The sequence below is a fragment of the Carlito syrichta genome, unplaced genomic scaffold (assembly GCF_000164805.1).
Source record: "Carlito syrichta isolate Samal-C Ts95f unplaced genomic scaffold, Tarsius_syrichta-2.0.1 Scaffold303658, whole genome shotgun sequence".
NCBI lineage: Eukaryota > Metazoa > Chordata > Mammalia > Primates > Tarsiidae > Carlito > Carlito syrichta.
This window is the reverse complement of record NW_007247754.1, coordinates 77,141-95,988: the sequence shown is the minus strand read 5'-3', so window position 1 is coordinate 95,988 and position 18,848 is coordinate 77,141. Positions and strand designations below refer to the sequence as shown.

The 18,848-nt window shown below is 42.1% G+C and overlaps 1 protein-coding gene across 1 annotated transcript in view; it reads right to left on the bottom strand.

Moving 5' to 3' along the window:
- LOC103261307 (laminin subunit alpha-3) overlaps positions 1–18,848 on the bottom strand; it is a gene marked incomplete at both ends in the record, with an annotated part of 202,142 nt that overhangs the window by 116,711 nt on the left and 66,583 nt on the right. The window contains one exon of the mRNA XM_021712821.1: positions 15,835–15,969. Coding sequence (XP_021568496.1) covers positions 15,835–15,969 — 135 coding nt within the window. The remainder of the gene's footprint in view (positions 1–15,834; positions 15,970–18,848) is intronic.

Sequence of the window (18,848 nt, the reverse complement as noted above, 5' to 3'; positions counted from 1 at the left end):
ATGAAATTTCCAGGAGTCCAGTGGTGCGGGTCCCAAAACAAGGAAAGGGTCTGTAGCAAGTCTAGACTGCTATGCAAACTGCACTGCCACTTCCACCATATGACCAAGCAGACCCACTGGTGCTTTAAGTGCCAGTGTCCTGGACAGACTCAGAGAGGTGAACCACAGTGCTGACCCTTAGAATTTTGGAGCAAAATCCTGCATTCCTCTGCAGATAAGCCATGCTCTGCAAATAATCATTCTTTCTGAGAAACAGCTTTTGGCTCACTGCTGGACCTTAGTAGGGACTGAAGGCTTACCCATGAGCCATGAAGTCACCATGTGACCCGAGGTGGCCATCATGAATCAGGTGTTATCCGGCCCTCCAGGCCATAAGTTGAGCATGCACAGCAGCTCTTCATCATCAAATGGAAGTGGTATACATGAGATCAGACCCAAGCAGGCTATGCACAAGTAAGTTACTCAAAGAAGTGGTCCAAATGCATGGTCTACATTCCAGCAATTAATATACTACCTTCTCTTACCCATCCTGCACCAGCTCCTGCATGAAGAGTTCACTATGATCAGTTGACAAAGAAAAACTCAGTCAGAGTAGGTTCTACATGATACGTAGTCATCCCCCTAAAGTGGACCCCAGCACTACTTTTGGCCCTTTTGTGAATATCCTTTGAAGGACAGTATTAAAAGAAAATTCTCCCAGTCTGTAGGATTTTGAACAGCATGCCTGGTTGTTCACTTTGCTTGGAAGGAGAAATAACCAGATGTACAATTACATACTGATTCATGAGCTGCGGTCAATGCTTTGACTGGATGGTCAAGGACTTGAAAGCAACATGACTGGGAACACTGGTGACAAGGAAGTCTGGGAAAGAGGTACAAGTAGTAAACCTCTCTAAATAGGCAAAAATTGTGAAGATATTTGTGTTCTATGTGAATGCTTCCTGAGTGGACAGGACGTTCTGTGGATACCAGTCAGCCTCTTTCCTGACCACTTCTATCATTGTCCATTGGGCTCGCAAACAAGGCAGCCGTAGTGGCGGGGATGGAGTTTATGCAGGGGCTTAGCAACATGGACTTCTGCCCACCATGGCTGACCTGGTTACAGCTACTGCTGAGTGCCTAGTTCATCAACAGCAAAAATTAACACTATGTCCCCCATATGGCGCCATTCCTCAGGTAATCAATCAACTACCTGGCAGGCTGATTACATTGGATCACTTCTGTCACAGGAAGGGCAGTGTTTTCTTTTCTTATTAGAATACATACTTACTCTAGATACAGAAATGCCTTCCCTAAATGCAGTGCTTCCTCTAAGACCACCATCTACAGATTTAGAGAATGCCTTATCCACTGTCATGGTATTCCACACAGCATTGCTTTTGATCAAGACATTTACTTCACAAAAAATGAAGTATAGCAGGGGATCCATTGGATGGAATTCACTGGTCTTACCATGTTCCCCCACCATCCTGAACAGTTCACTTACTAAAATGGTGGAATGGCCTTTTGAAAACTCAGTTACGCCGGGCTCGGTGGCTCAGCCTGTAATCCTGCGCCTTTGGGAGGCTGAGGTGAGTGGATTGTCTGAGCCCGCGGGTTCGAGACCCACCTGGGCAGCGAGACCTCATCTCTACAATAAATCAAAAAGTCAGCCAGGCGTGGTAGTGCATGCCTGTAATTCCGGCTACCCGGAAGGCTGAGGCGGAAGGATTGCCAGAGCCCAGCAGGTCAAGGCTGCAGTGGCCGGGAGCAGCCACTGCACTCCAATCTGGGCGACAGAGTGAGACTCCAACTCAAAAAAAAAAAGAAGAAAACTCAGTTACAGTGCTAGATAAGACAGAATTTTGTAGGGCTTGGACAAGGTTTTTCACAAGGATATAGATATTCTGAATCATCATCCAATACATGGTGCTGTCTCCCAAATAGCTAGGATTCACAAGTCCAGGAATCAAGGAGGCAGAAATGGGACTGTACCACTCACACTTACACTTAGTGATCCACTAGCAACATTTTTGCTTCCTGTCAATGCTCTGATGGTCTAGAAGTCTTAGTTCCACAGGAAGGAATGCTTCCATCAGAAGACATGACAATGATTCCATTGAACTGGAAGTCAAGACTGCTACCTGGTCAGTCTGGGTTCCTCATGCCTCTGAATCAACAGACAAAGATAAGAGCAATTGTGTTCCCATGACTACCAAGAGGAAATTGAACTGCTATTCCACAATGAAGGTAAGGAAGAATATGGCTGGAATACAGGAGATCTTTTGGGGTGTTTCTTAGTATTACGGTGCCCTGTGATTAAAGTCAATGGAAAACTGCAACAACCCACTTCAGACCAGACTGCTGGTAGCCCAGACCCTAAAGGAATGAAGATTTGGGTCACTCTGCCAGGTAAAGAACCCTGGCTAGCTGTGGTGCTTGCCAAGGGCAAGGGGAATATGGAATGGCTAGCAGAAGGTAGTTACAAATACAAATTGAGTATACCTTATCCTAATTCAGAATAGTTTCAGATTTTGGAATATTTGCATTATATTGACAATTGGACATCTCAAATCCAAAATTCTTCAATGAACATTTTATTTGAGTGTCATGTCAGGACTCAAAAAGTTTCTGGTTTTGGAGCATTTCAGATTTGGGGATTTTGGATTTTGAACCTGCACCAGCTATGTAGAAATGAGAACTGTAATTGCAATGAGTATTTTTTCCTTTTTTATGAATTTTTGTGTGTATATGTGTATTATGTGAAACAAATACCTTTATCTTCAAACTCAATAGCAAAAAAAAAAAAAATCAGATTTTAAAATAGGGTAGTTGGGCATGGTGGCTCAGCATGTAATCCCAGCACTTTGGGAGGCCAAGGCAAGAGGACTGTCTGAGGCCAAGGCGAGAGAATTGGCTGAGGTCAGGGCGAGAGGATTGCCTGACCAACCTGGGCAACTTGGTAAGACCTCATCTTTACAATAAATCACAAAATCTAGCTAGACAAGGTGGTATATACATCTGTAGTTCCAGCTACTTGGAAGACTGAGGCAGAAGAATCGCCTGAGCCCAGCAGGTTGAAGCTGCAGTGGCCATGAGTGTACCACTGCGCTCCAGCATGGGCAACAAGAGTGAGACTCCAACTCAAAAAACAAACAAGCAAATAAATAAAATGGGGCAAAGGATATGAATAAATATATCTCAAAAGAAGACATACCAAGGGTCACCAACAAATATGTGAACAAATGCTCAACATCACTAATCATCAGGGAAGTGAAAATAAAAACCACAACGAGATGTCCACTCACCCCAGTTAGAGTGGTTATCATCAAAAAGACAAAAAAAAAAAAAAAATGCTGGCAAGAATGTAAAGAAAAGGAAATTCTTATACACTGTTGGTGGGAATGCAAATTAGTACGGTCATTATGGAAACAGTATGGAGGTTTCTCAAAAACCCGAAAATAGAATTACTATACAACCCAGCAATCCCACTTCTGAGTATTTATCCAAAGGAAAGGAAGTCAGTTTGTGAAAGAGATATCTGCATCCCCATGTTTACCATAATGCTATTCACAAAAATAAAGATATTAAATCAACATAAATGTCCATCAACATATAAATGGATAATGAAAATAAGGTATATCTACACAACGCAATACTATTCAGTCATAAGAAAGCAAGAAGTCCTATCATTTATGGATGGGTCTGGAGGACATTATGCTGAGTGAAATAAGTCAGGAACAGAAAGATAAACACCACATGTTTTCACTCATATGCGGGAACTTAGAAAAATTGAGTTCATGGAAGTAGAGAAAGGAATGCTGCTGTGGTTGGTTATTAGACGCTGGGAAGGGGAGGGAGGGGAAGATAGACAGAGGTTGGTTAATGGATTTAAAAAATACAGCTAGAGAGGAGTAAGTTCTAGTGTTCTGCAACACTGTAGGGTGAATATGGTTCAGAACAATTTAGTGTATATTTCCAAAAACCTGGAAGAGAGGATTTGAAATGTTCACAACACAAAGAAATGATAACAGCTTGAGGTGACGGATATGCTAGCTACTCTGATTTGATCATTACACATTGTACACATGTATGGAAATACCACTCCAGATTCCAAAAATATGCACAATTATTATGTAGTGACTAAAAATAAAAGAAAAATATTTTTTTCTTCCTTCTCTCATCCTCTTGTTATGCAGCATAACATGTACTGACTTTACACCACAGTACTTAAGTTACAGAATTTCAAGAAGAGTGAACATCACCCAAGGACTTTACAGCCTCTTCTGGGGAATGGGTTAGTGTGTCTTCAGTTGGACACAGGGTAGTTGTATCATGAAAGGCAGAATTATGTCTTGTTATAGTCTTTTTTTGGAGATTAAGTATGGTTTAAAGAGATATATATGGGTGTCAAGTTGGCAAGGGGTAGACTCGTGCTGGTTAATTTTAGGTATCGACTTGGTTAGGCTGTGGTGCCCAGATGTTTGGCCAAACATCAGCCTAAATGTCACTGTGAAGGTGTTTTAGATGAGACTAACATTGAAATTAGTAGACTTTGGGTAAAGCAGATTTCCTTTCATCATATGAGTGGGCCTCATCCAATCAGCTGAAAGACTTACAAGAAAAAGACTAATGTCCCCAGAGAAAGAAATTCTGCATCCAGACTGTCTTCAGACCTGGGTTTCTGACCTTCTAGGCTACACTTCAGACTTCAGACTTGTCAGCCCTCACAACTGCATGAGCCAATTCCTTAAAATAAGTTTCTCTCTCTCCCCCTCGTTCTCTAGATAGATAGACAGATAGATAGATAGATAGATGATAGATAGATCTGTGTACACACACACACACACACACACACACACACACACACACACCCCTATTGGTTCTGATTCTCCAAAGAACCCTGGCTAATACAGGCTTGTTCCGTCGTTTTTGCCCTAAGGGAAAAGGAATGCAGAAAGCAAAATACTCATGAAAGCAGCCAGGGTAGCTGCCTGGAGCACACAGGCAGCAGCTTTGTGGCACAATGTGGGTGACACGGACACTAGCCCCAGGGTCACAGGGGGTTTGTCCAGGGAGCCAGGATACACAGTTACACTCTGGAGGTGAAAACAAAGACTTGACCTTAAAACCATGTGCAGTGTTTTGAAATTGTGAACTACTCTGGCATCATGCTTGTCGTTTCAATCCAACTATCAGTGAAAGTCGCCAAATCCCAAACCCAAACTCTAACATTGGCAGCCCTTTTTTCGTTCTTGGAAATACTATAAGGCTTTGAAAGTATTTTAATTCTGCTCTTTGTTTGGTCCAGGTCGTTCAGAGTTTCTGGAGTATTTTATTTCTTCCCACACACTCCTCGATTGTTTTTGCTTGAAGAAACTTTTACTTTCAAGAAATATAAAAAATAGTAATCACACAAAATTTTTTTTAAAAAGAAAAACAACAATCACAAAGGTCTGAGGGGACAGGGAAATTGTCTTCCATGCTCCCAAAAGTCTTTCAGCACCAAGTATAGTATCGTCCTGAATACTATGCTTGTACACAGTACATGCCAAGTTATTAAATAAGTGCTTGAGCAAAATCATTCTTCACGTCCAGTCCCATGTAGGCCCTTGGTAGGTGTGATCTCATTGGATCTCACAACATTGCCATCAGACAGGTATTGCTATGAGTAATGCCACCCTCTTCACCAGCAGTCATAAGCTCATGAGTGAAACAAAACTATTTTGAACACCTGTAATTCATGGTTTGATGGTGCTCCTTCTTGTTTAAGGGATCCTCTTAATGCCCATGATTTGGAAGTGTTTTCTTCCAGTAGAAAGGCTGGTTGGCACCTTAGTCTTCCATCAAAGCCACAAAGTCAACCATCAGTTCAGCAATACTTATCACCATTCACTTCTCTGAAATTGGGATTTGAGTGAACTAAATCTACAGAAAATCCTTAGCCTTTCTGATCAATCACCTCGATGTTCTCTTAGACAAAAAAGAAAATTACAGTGAAGGGCAAATTTAAGGCAAAATTGCACAAAACTTGGCTTCAGAGTGCTCCCCACCACAGAGTGCCCTGTGATCTTTGTTTTCCCCCTGGAAAGGCTGGGTAGCTTTTCATCCCTGACTGGAAACCTTCCCCAGACGTTCACCATCAGCAGTTGGGTGCACTTGCCTTCTTTTGCCTAGTCTGTCTGACTCATGAGAATATGCTAACAGGGAGAGGGAGGCTATTCTCTCACTGGCAACATATTTATAGGACTTTTCTAAGGAAAGACCTGTTACCACAAACCAAAGACTACATCAAATAAGGGGGCGGTTCTGGGTACATGGGTGAGGTTGTGGACAGCTGCATTTCCAAGTGCCTTCAGTTCATGCCATTGGTAGGACCCTGGTTCCCACATTCCCGCCTTCCTATCCTTTGTTCTAAGTGCTAACTAGCTGCTCTCTAGCAAACTGTATCAGAAAAGGAGGGGTTAAAAGAAGAAGAGAGGAGGAAAACAGGAAGAGAAAAATGAAGAAGAGGAGAGGAGAAGAAGAAGGCAGGAATTAGGGATAGGGGAAGAAGAAAAAGAAAAGTAAACCCCCCAAATAATTAAGCTAACCCAGAGAGGTGCAGTTGTATTCTGTGGTTGAAGTCAAAGAGCTGAACCAAACACAAACATATATATAAATTGTATATACATATACGCAATTCTCTAAGCTGGTCTCATATCTATGATTTGATTTATATTCATAAAAAAGAAAACCACAGGGCACTTCAGTGAGTCAAAGTCAAAATGAAAAGAATATGGCATTGTACTTAGAAAAGTCTGGAGTGAATTAATTTAATGCAAAACATAAATCAAGGATTGTAGTTGGCATGAACAGCTTAGACAAGGTTTTAAATGCTCTTTAAAGAAGATTTTGAAAATCTTGACAACAATAAAAAGCAAAGTCATAAGAATATACATATATTTGGCTAGAATATACTGGGCTGATATAGCATTTGGGGCCATGTTGATTTGATTCTAAAATTCAATGGATCAAGTAATCAACTCCCTCTAAAAACCAAAAAAAATCACAAAAGCCGTTAGGGAATAAAAAAGGTGGGTACAAGTGAAGGAAGACTATCACAGAGAGAATGTTGCATCCTCCCAAACTTCCCAGATTGATTCAGACCTACAAACCACAGAGTATGTCTCAATACCATGCCAGGAATAAGACAGGCGGTGCATTTCCTGCACGATTCAGAAAACAGCTGTGCAGCACTGGCAAGTTTCTCTGAGGTTGCATGTGCACTCATATATGTTCGTCCATATATATTAGTCCTCATAAGTTGCCTGCCACTCTCTGCCTCCCAGGGTGAGCCTCTGTCCCTCCACTTGAGTCATGAACCTCACAGAATCCAGCAGAGGCTGACCCCAAGCATTCACGCTCTAGAGTCACAAGCATTCCTGTTGGTGTTTCTCCAGTCCTTTTCCTAGAGGCTGTCTTCAAGTCTTGTCACACTCATGCTTCTGGTGAGGTCAGAGATGGTTTGGTAGACCTTTGGAAGCAGAGGACCAAAGCACCTTTACCAAAAATATCAATGAGAAGATAAATCCTTATTTTTTAAAAAAATCCTGACTCTAATCATTTAAAACAGGATAGATGGCATAATCCTCAAGCCCTGTTGCTGATTACAGAGCTTATTATGACAGATGTCAACTTCTTAAGGGAAAAAAAATGCTACAGTTAAATCTCAGAGGTTTTCCTAATCTCTGATAGGATTGGTCACTTTGAGGAACTACGTGTTCTTGGAGAGCTGAGGATCTTACTGACACATAGTTTTGCTACTCCATCTTGGTCATGGCACCATGATTTTGCTGTAGGAGAACCTCTCTTTCCTTTGCTCCATTCATGCTGTTCAGATGGTGTTGACTCCACTTCTAGTTCCTTGGATGTGAGGAGACTCAGGCTTGGCCAACCAGAGCACTGAATTCCATAGCCACAGGACTGGTTCAAGAATGGGCATGTGACCCAATCAGAGCAAAATATACCCTGGTAGAAAGCATACTCTTTCTCCCTGGTCTTGAACCTGGAAGCATGGTCAACTCAAGCTGCCATAACAAAATATCATAGACTGGGTGGCTTAAACAACACAAGTGTATTTTCACACTTTTCAGAGACGGGGAAGTCCAAGCTCAAGGTGCTGGGTGATTCAGTGTCTGTGGAGGGTCTGCTTCCTGCCTTGTAGAGGGCTCTCTTCTCACTGTGTTCTCACATGGTGGAGGGAGAGAGGGCAGAAGCCAACTCTCTCGTGTCACTTCTTAGAAGGACCTTGCCGGGCTCGGTGGCTCAGCCTGTAATCCCATGCCTTTGGGAGGCTGAAGTGAATGGATTGCCTGAGCCCGCGGGTTCGAGACCCGCCTGGGTAACTTGGTGAGACCTCATCTCTGCAATAAATCAAAAAATCAGCCCGGTGTGGTAGCGCGTGCCTGTAATTTCGGCTACTTGGAAGGCTGAGGCGGAAGGAACGCCAGAGCCCAGCAGGTCGAGGCTGCGGTGGCCGGGAGCGGCCACTACACTCCAGTCTGGGCGACAGAGTGAGACTCCAACTCAAAAAAAAAAAAAAAGAAGGACCCTAATCCTATCAGATAAGGGCTCCATCCTATGACCTTACTTATCCTTAATAAGTTTCTTATTCCAAATACAATCATACTGGGAGTTAGGTCTTCAACATATGAATTTTATGGGAATATAATTCAGTGCCTGGCAACATACATCTAAGAAATGTTTGCTGCTCTCTTACCATCAACTGAAGCCTAAAAATGAAACCAATATACAAGATATCAGAGTTGAAAGACAGAAAAATGGGTCTTGCCAACATCTGTTGAGCCCCTGGATCAAGCTATTCCTGTAACCAATACTTCATATTAAAGCCAATAAGTTATTTTTTACTTAAACCAGTTTAGGTCAAGTTTTCTGTCACATGAAACTGTAAAGAGTCATAATTAACTCTTTCATCACCAAAATGTTCTCATTTTAAATATTTAATAGAGTATTCTTACTAAAATGTATTATATACTTCTCTTCCTTCTGAAACAGGTATATTAGACTTTGAAGAATATCTGAAGAATTTGACCATTTCTTTGTGGCCCATCATTATAATGCTCATGTACCTAATCTAATAGTGACAGTCCTCAGTATCTCAAGCTGGGTTGGATTACCTGTCTTTCATTAAATGGCCCCAGGTAGCTATACTTCTTACGTTTCATATCTGTTTTTGTTTCTTCCCTTGCTATGAGTGTGTTGCCTTGGCAATATTTTACCCCACTTCTAATTTTATGTTTGTTTGTTTTTTTTTTTTTGAGTTGGAGTCTAACTCTCTCGCTCAGACTGGAGTGCAGTGGCCGCTTCTGGCCACCGCAGCCTCGCCTGCTGGGCTCCAGCAATCCTTCCGCCTCAGCCTTCCAAGTAGCCGGAATTACAGGCACGCGCTACCACACCCGGCTGATTTTTTTTTTTATTTATTGTAGAGATGAGGTCTCGCTGCCCAGGCGGGTCTCGAACTCATGGGCTCAGGCAATCCACTCACCTCAGCCTCCCAAAGGTGCGGGATTACAGGCTGAGCCACCGCGTCCGACTAATTTTATGTTTCTAATTCACCATGGGACTGGCTTGGAAAACAATCAAACTTAGAAAAATTGCTTTTAAAAAGGGAAGGAGCGGACTCGGCTGAGAGAGGGCCTAGGGAGTGGGTGCCTTTAGTGTGCATCTCAGGAGTTGTGCTTCTTGACTTTACAGAGGCAACAGAGGGTTGAGGATCTTTCTGGTTGGTCTTTATTTTTGCTCAGAGATGTGGCCATGTAGCCTAATTCTAGCTAGATGGAATAATACTCCTGCTGAAGGTAAAAAAAAAAAAAGTATAGAATATATTTTAAAACATTGATTTTGGTTGAAAGTTTAGGGGTTTTAAAAAAATAGAAATCTATGTTTAAATAGGAAGAGTATTAAAAATGGCAGCAGTTCCTAGAAACAAGTGAGAATCACAGAGTCCCTTTAAGGAAGCCATGGTTAAGTTAAGCCACATGGAGATGTCACTATTGTGCAATTGGTGTACTAAATAAGCACGACTCCTGCTGTCAGTGGAATCCCACCCCTTTTTCTATTTTATTCGGTGTGGGTGACTCTCCCCTCTGCCCCTAGCTGAAAGTCCTAGTAGTTGTATGAGGAGGGATGCAAAAGAAATGGAAGTTATTTATTAAAAAATTGTGCATTTATTTTTACATGTTTAAACTTCAATCACCTTCAAAATACTCTTCATTTGATGCAATACGCCTATTGAGATGCTTTTTCCACTGCCCCAAACAGTTTTTTAACTCATCAGTTTTGATGCCTTTTAGTGTTTCTACCATTTTTTCCCCCACCTCTTCCACATCAGCAAAATGTTTCCCTTTGAAGACTTTTTTCATTCGGGGAGACAAAAAAAAAAGTCGTGTGGGTCAAGATTGGGTGAATAGGGAGAGTAGGGCATGGGGTAATGTTGTTTTTGGTCAAAAACTGCTAAACATTCAGCATGGTATGGGCAGGCAGGTGCCTTGTCATATTGAAAGAACGAGTAGCCTGTTTGCCAAAATTCGAGATGTTTCTTCTGCAATGCAACCTCTCACAACAACACTAGTTGGTACACTGATGCTGATGAGTTCCTAGAACACTCACCTAGTGGAAGAAGCCTGTACTACAAGGGGTTCATCATCCAAAAGATAATCCCGGTTTTTTGGGGTCTTCCCCCATCCCATACGGGCTTTAATCATAACTGTTGAGTAAGATAACAATCTTTAAGTCAAAATCCAGTTTAAGGTCAAACCTCCCTTCCTCAGCTCAGACCTGATTCAGACCAAAAGCTCATATAGGGCAAGTGGTGGAGGTAGTGGGTGGTAGGACTGGGCTGGGGGGTGGAAGTGGGTATTCTCCCTCTACCACTGACTTCAGCTTCACGTCTCTCCCTGGTCCTGGGTTGGGGGAAAAGAAGAGGGAATGGGAGAGGATTGTTCTTCCTGGATCAGCCCTATATCAATCCAAAGCTGACTCTTCTTCCAAGGATGCTATCTAGGGTCTCTTGGTGGTTCCCTGTTAGACACCTCTCTCCTGCCATTCTCTAGCCCCTGGGTGATAGATACCTCTTGATTCCCATTGCTTGTAACTCTTTCCTCAGCCTACAACTACCTCAGTCCCTGGGCACTGTATTAACCCTGTCTTCCATTTTCTGTATTTTGATGCTTTGACCTGTTGGGGTCTCCTGACCCTAATGGGATTGCCCCTCCCAGGCCTAGCCAACTCCTAGAGGTAGTCAACAATTCTCCTGAGACCTGCTCTTCAAATGGGAACCAGCCAACCTGGAGCCCACATCTCACCACCTACTCTATTAGCTGTCAAACTCTGGGCCACTATTCCCCTGCCCTAATCACCGCAGGGTCAGACACCATATAACTAGAAGAAACTCCACTGCTCCAGAGCCCACTGAAATTATTCAACTAGTCAATCCTAAGCCTACTTACCCTACCTCACCCATTCCTTTCTGTGAAAACCACTATAAGGCTCTAGGCCACCTAGACCCTGTGCCATCTGGTGGTGGGAAACACTCACGCATGACTTTGTCTCAGCATACTTAATACAGGCCTTTCCCGACAAGGCAATGTTCTCCCTGCTCTGCCTCCAAGCAAGAGATTCCCAGCTCTCAGCCTCTGGGTTTTCCAAGCCAAAGTCAGGTCCCAGGCACCTCTGCCCCTGAGGCATTCCATGTGCTACGATTTGGATGCGGTTTGTTTCCACCAAAACCTATGTTAAAGTTTAATTGCCAGCGCAGCAGTGTTGGGAGGTGAGGCCTAGTGGGGGTGTCTGGATCATGGAATGGATCCCTCATGAATAGATTAATGCTCTCCCGAGTACATAAATTCCCAAGGGAAAAATGACAAGTAAATTGGGATTTTGCAAATGTCTGTGGTAATCTGCAAAGAGTAAAAGTCTCTCTTTCAAATTTCTCCACATCCTTGTCAACACTTGGTATTGTCACCCTTTCTTATGGATCTGAAAAGGCATTTCATTGTGGTTTGAATTTGCATTTACCTAGTGTCTAATGATGTTGAGCATCTTTTCACGCACCTGTCAACTGTGTGTGTATCTTCTTTGGAGATATGTCTATGCAAACCCTTTGCTCATTTTTAAATTAGGTTGTCTTTTTATTATTTTTGTGTAAAAGTTCTGCATATATTCTTGATACTAGTGTCTTCTGAGATATATGATTTGCAAATATTGTATTCCATCCTATAGTTTATCTTTTCACTTTTTTGACAGTATCATTGGAAGAATAAGAGTTTTACATTTTGATGAAGTTCAGTATCCATTTTTTCTTTTGTTGCTTACGCTTACATTGGCATATTTAAGAAATGATTACCTAATTTTAGATTATGAAGATTCATGCCTGTGTTTTCGCTTAAGGGTTTTATAGCTTTTGCTCTTACATTTAGGTTTTTTATCCATTTGGATTAATTTTTGTTTATGTTATTAGGTCAAATTTCACTCTTATTTAATGTTATTGATACAATTGTATTTACCTCTGACATTTTGCATTTTGTTTTCTGTATATCCTATGTATTTTCTGTTCCTCTATTTCTCCTTTAATGCCTTTTGTGTATTAAATAGATATATTTAGTATAACTTGTTACTTCCTCCAATGACTTTTTAATCTTTTTTTTTTTTTTTGAGTCAGGGTCTCACTCTCTTGTCTAGGCTGGAGGGCAGTGACATGATTATACCTCACCGCAGCCTTGAATTCCTGGGCTCAAGCAATCTTCCCTCCTCAGCCTCCCAAGTAGCTGAGACTACAGGTGCATGTCACCATAACCTGCCTTTTTTTTTTTTTGTAGAGACATGGTCTTGCTATGTTGCCCAGGCTTGACTTGAACTCCTGGGTTCAAGTAATCCTCTTGCCTTAGCCTCCCAAAGTGCTAAGATTACAGGTGTGAGCCACCATACCCAGCCTTTAATCATTTTTGAGTTATTGCATTACTGGTCACTCTAGGGCTTATAAAAAATAATCTACTTCAGATTTATATTGATTTAGTTCCAGTGAAATATAGACATTTTACTCTAATGTATCTCCATTCCCTCTCATATTTTGTGCTATTATTGTCATATATATTATACCTCTATATGGTAAAATATATCAATACATTTTTATAATTACTGATTTATATAGTTTGTATTTTCTAAGGAAGAAGATAGAAGAAAGGGGAGCAAGTATAAATCTATAGAGTATATAAACTTTATTTACCCTTTCTAGTTCTTTTCATGTCTTCCTATGAATTTGGTGTTATTTCCCTACTCCAGTATAGCTTTGTTCTCATCTGTCTCCTTTGTGCTATTGTCAAATATGTTGCATTTTTGTATGACATAATCCCAATAATATTTACAGATGTATGTATTTATATATATAGTTTGTGCATTTTCTTTTAAAAGCAGTCAAGAGAAGAAATATACAAATATTCAACTGCTACTGAGACCTTCTGTACTCCAGAGAGGCAAAGGCTGAAATATGAGGGCGAGGGAGAGATGTCTATGAACAGGGCACACCAGGGGGCCAGAAGAAAAAGGAAGGGTTTGGGTAAGGCATTCAGACAGTCAAGCGAATTGGGAGATAATTAGGACTGAGGCTACAGGCTCTTAAAATGATGCAGAGGGAAGTATGGGGCAGGAAGAAAAGGGTAAAAGAATCACTGCTAGCTTATAAGCAAGTGCTTTCTCGGTTCTAAGAGTTTTACCTGTCAGTACACGCAAACCCTCACAACAACATTATAAGATAGGCAAAGTTATTAGAAAACAGAGGCACAGAGGGGTAACTCGCCCAAGTTGATAGCTAGTACAGCCCTTGCTCTTCACTACTTTGTCTTCCAGCTTAGGAGAGAGTTGTCCCTGCTCCCATCCCCCACTCACAGTTCCTTAGAGTGACTGATCTCATAGATGAGATGACTGAGTCCCTATTCTAACCTCCTCCTATACCTGTGTTAAAAGGTTGCAAAGCTAAAATCAGCATTGCCCAGATTCTCTTGGAGTTGGAATCTGGGTGCCAATTGGGTTTTGAAAATTAGACATATTGGATGAGAAAGATGGGAAGTAAGGAGGAGGCTGCATCCTGTAGCTCAGGGGTCCCCAACCCCTGGGCCATAGACCAGTATTGGTTAGGAGCTGGGCCGCACAGCAGGAGATGAGTGGTGGGTGAGCAAGCAAAGCTTCATCTATATTTACAGCCACTCCCCATCGCTTGCAATACTGCCTGAGCTCCACCTCCTGTCAGATCAGCGTGGCATTAGATTCTCATAGGCACATGACCCTGTTGCAAACTGCATATGTGAGGGATCTAGGTTGTGCACTCTTTAGGAGAATCTAATGCCTCATGATCTGAGGTAGAGCTGAGGCAGTGATGCTAGTGCTGGGATGTGGCTGCAAATACAGATTAACATTAGCAGTGAGGTTTGATGGTACAGAGACCATAATAAATCAACTGCTTATAGACTCATATCAAAACTATCAGCGAGTAGCAAGTGAGTTGATGTACTTCCATTGTACAGCTGCATCTGGTGGAAGGCTTTAAGTCAGAATTTGACACTTATTTTAGTCCGTACATGGCCTGCTCATTATTCTATTTATCACTTCTGTCTGAGCCTCTTTTTAAAAGAAAAAAAGAAAGAAAGAAAAAAAGGATTTATTGAGAGGACAGAAAATCTCCCACAGTGGGAGGGGACACAAGTGGGTTGCCCCGTGCCTCTTTTTTTTAATGGTGAGCTGTATAATTATTTCATTATATATTACAATGTAATAATAATAGAAATAAAATGCACTATAAATATTATGCACTTGAATCATCCTGAAACCATTTCCTCACCCCCAGTCCGTGGAAAAATTGTCTTCCATGAAACTGGTCCCTGATGCCAAAAAGGTTGGGGACCACAGCTGTAACTCCTTGAACATATCTGCAGCTGTGTCCCAACTCTGGCTTACTGGGTGCCAAGAGATAACCATGGAGGTGGCAGCGCCATGGTTCTCCTATCCTTGCCACAAGAGCCTGGGCTTAAAACCCAGGCACTCTATTGGAGGCCTCCTTGGAAGCCCAGCCTAGAGCCCAGCCCTTAATGACTCTCCCAGGTTAGCGCCTAATTACCCACAGTAAGTCTCTTGGTTAAGCAGTGTTTATTTCTTCCCTGAGCCCTGATAATCGTCTCTTCCTTTTCTTCCCTTCCCCCACAACATTGGCAGTAGAGGGAAGAACAATGTCAGACAGTGGGGAGAAGAACCTGGGCAAATTCATTCATTCATGTGTTTGTTCATCTAATATTTACTACATATCTGCCATGTTACAATAACAGAGCCAGACACCCCCCTTCCTCCCACCTTCCATCCCCACCAGTGAGTCTTACTAGGATGGGGTATCAGGATCCAAATGAGTGGGGAAGAGGAATCTGTAGCTTCATGTATCTATGGCTTTGTACATGCTGTTCCATCTCCCTAGAACACACCTCCTCCTTCTCTCATCTACCTGGCAGGTTCCTAAAGTCTTTTCAGATACCACCTCCTCTCCAGAGCCGGGATTTGAACCCAGGCAGCTGACTCCAGAGCCCATGTGCTTAACAACCAGAGAGGAGAAGGGGTGAGGTTAGAAAGTTAAAAAAAAAAAAAAGGTACGTCAAAGTTCAGGTAAAGCAGTCATACGTAACACATATACAAGCCAGGGGCTAGTGTATTAAACCACAAGCCACACAGCTCTGCCAGTAAGACCTTCTGAATTTCCTCAGGAGGAAATTTATACTTAAGGACTAATTCTCAAAATGCTATGTTCTGCCCACTTACCTTGGCAAATAGGAAATGAGTAGAAACCTGAGCGGCAGGTGTCACACTGAGGGCCCTCAACACCAGGGCGGCACAGGCATTTTCCTTGGGCATCACATATTTCTGGGAGAACACCTTCCAAGTTACAGTTACACCCTACAGAGGACAAGGGGCTTTCAGAGGGGTCTCCAACTACCATTCCTTTGTTAATTTCTCCATCCCCCCCCAAAGGTTTCTGTTATGGAAATATAGATTAGAAATTACCTATGACTTATAAGACTATATCTTAGAGGGAAATTTTTAAAAAAATAATTCAGGGAGGGTCAGAGATATCATTAAGAAACATCTAGGGATGGGCATTTGTTTGCCAAAGTTATGCTCTTAACATCTATCCACCCTCTAAAGCTGAGCTTTGTAAAGTATAACTTCAATTTAATAGATTCGCATCTAATGACAATCTTGAATTCAACATATTTCTACCTTTCATTTTTTAGAAGAAAAGAAACAAACATAAATTCGGCCCTACTGTGTGACAATGCAACTTAGGGAGCTTCCCTTGGATTGTCTCACTTAATCCCCCAGGCACCTGGCCCTCCCAGCAGCCAGGCTGTTTCCAGTGCCCCTCCATCCAGCAATCCCTCTGCCCAAGGTGCCCTTCCCTGGTTCTTGGCACAGCCAGCTCTTTCTCATCCTTCAGGTATCAGTTCAAATGTCAGCTCCTCAGAAGGTCTCCCAGACCAGTCTGCATAAATGGACATCCTTCCTCTCCTTATTCTCTACTTAGCTGTGTGTGTCTTTTACAATGCCTTGATTTTTTGGAATCACTTGCTGGCCCATGACTTGCTTTGACCGGAATGAGGCAGAAGTGACTTCTGAGCCCAAGTGGCCACAAGCCTTGCAGCTTCCACTCTCGTCCTCTGGGAATCCTGAGACTGCCATGGGAGGGACCCAGTCTGGCCTCCTTGAGGATGAAAGGCCATGAGGAAAGAGACACTTAGATGTCCCATTTGAGCCCAGCCCCAGCAAGCCCTACAGCGAGTTCAACAGAAGAACCACATGGCCAACCCACACAGTTGTGGGAAATAACCCTTGTTGTTTCAAGCTACTAAGTTTTGGAGTGATTTATAACATGGAAATAGACCAGTGAAACACCCAGCAGAGTGGACACTCAGTGAGAGCTCACCACAGGGCCCCTAGGGCTGTCACACTGTATTTCTCAAAAAATAAACACATCTCAAAAACACAGGGCTCTTTCTTGACTTCAAGATGAAGAGCCCTGTAAGACAGGCAAACATTTCATAGGTTAGGAAAATGGTGCTCAGGAAAGTTCATTAACTTGCTCAAGGTCACATAGCCAGGAAGGCAGAGTTGGAATCTGAACCTAGGTCTGCCTGATTCCAAAGCTTGTATTATTTCTATTATGCCAAGATATAAACTCATAATGATTTTTAAAGCAACTTTCAGGATTAGTATTTTAAGGCAACTTTTCTTAGATTAGTATTTTAAAGAAACCTCATATTTAAAACATCTGCATTTCTGTTAATTATTTTAATATCGAAATTTGCAACAGGTCCCCTGAGGAAGATCCTGAAAAGCCCAAAGATTCACCTGGATTCACCCAATTATCAAGGAAAAGCAGCCTTGTGCATTTTGGAAAGATTTTCTATAAGGTCTAAAATAAGACTTCATATGCAAAGTAACTAAATCTCTTTGCCCTGAGTCTTCAATTTTTCAAATACAAGGTTAATAAAGTAGTGGGATTATTTTTTTCAAATACAATAGTTAAGAAAAATATCAGAGTAAATCAAGACAACTTTATAGTCTTTGCATGATCTCTAACCTTGTTCATACTTAAATAATCACTTAATTTGACAAAAAGAGCATTGAAAGTGAAGGGGTTCAGGATGTACCACCCCAAAGAAAGCCACTTTGGCATATTGATTATTTTCAGCTGAAGGCACTTTAGAAGCAGCAGATGTAGGAAAGACTCTCTGACTTTATCCTTTCTGCCTAAAAGCTAGTCATGAGATTTCTCAGAACATTCTTATCACCAGAGTCTGGGAGTTGACTGAAATGGATTTGCACAAGTACATCTACCAAATAATCCTGTCTTTCATTAGTTTCCCCCAGTATTTCCTAGTCACTGTCCCACTGTCCCAGCCCAAGCTCCTTTGTCTTGTCAGCCCCACAATTTATCGTTCTTTGTATAAATATGTATGGTATATTAGCTTTTGGCCCTGGTGACTTTTTTAGGTCTTCATTTTTCTTCTGAAGACTCCCAGATACATGTAAAAATATTAAATAAATGTGTAGGCTTTTTCCTGTGAATTTGTCTTATATCTGTTCATTCCTAGACCCAGCAACAGAACCCAAGAGGACAGAAGAAACTTTTTCCTCCCTCACACAAGTGACCATGGGCACATTCATGACAAGAGAAGTCTTAAAATCCAGTCTGGCACGAGCACCATCACAGCCATACAAGATCCCAATGCCACAGCCCTGTAGGCTGAGCACACCACAGGGAAAGGAAATGTTTTACTGTGAATTATAGTCTTGGCACTAAACCCTGCATTGGGATTTCAGTGAGAAACTTGGACTTTACCTTGGTATTGAGGTTCAAAGAATTCTTATTTACAATGGACACAGAAAGAACATTCCACACCTCATTAGTAGGTCATCGTGATTACAAGATTCAAGAGTCCCTTGAATCCCCTTCTCTTGCTAGAGTTCATCATTGTCTGCCTGGATTATTTCCAGAACCTTCTAAGGAGGAGGAAGGGAGAACGGAAGGAGGGGAGAGAGAGGAAGGAAGAAAGGAAGGGAGGGGGAGAAGGATGGAGGGAGGGAAGACTGGGAATTATTTTGGTTTATTCTGTTCACGACTAAATCCCCAGCAGCCAGGATGGTGCTTTGCACATAGTAAGGAATCATAAATACTTATAGGACAAGTGATTTGGTAGGTATAGCACCCCCATCATCTGCGCACTCGCCTCTCTGCCTCCAAAGACCGCTTGCTTATTGCACACCCCTGCTAC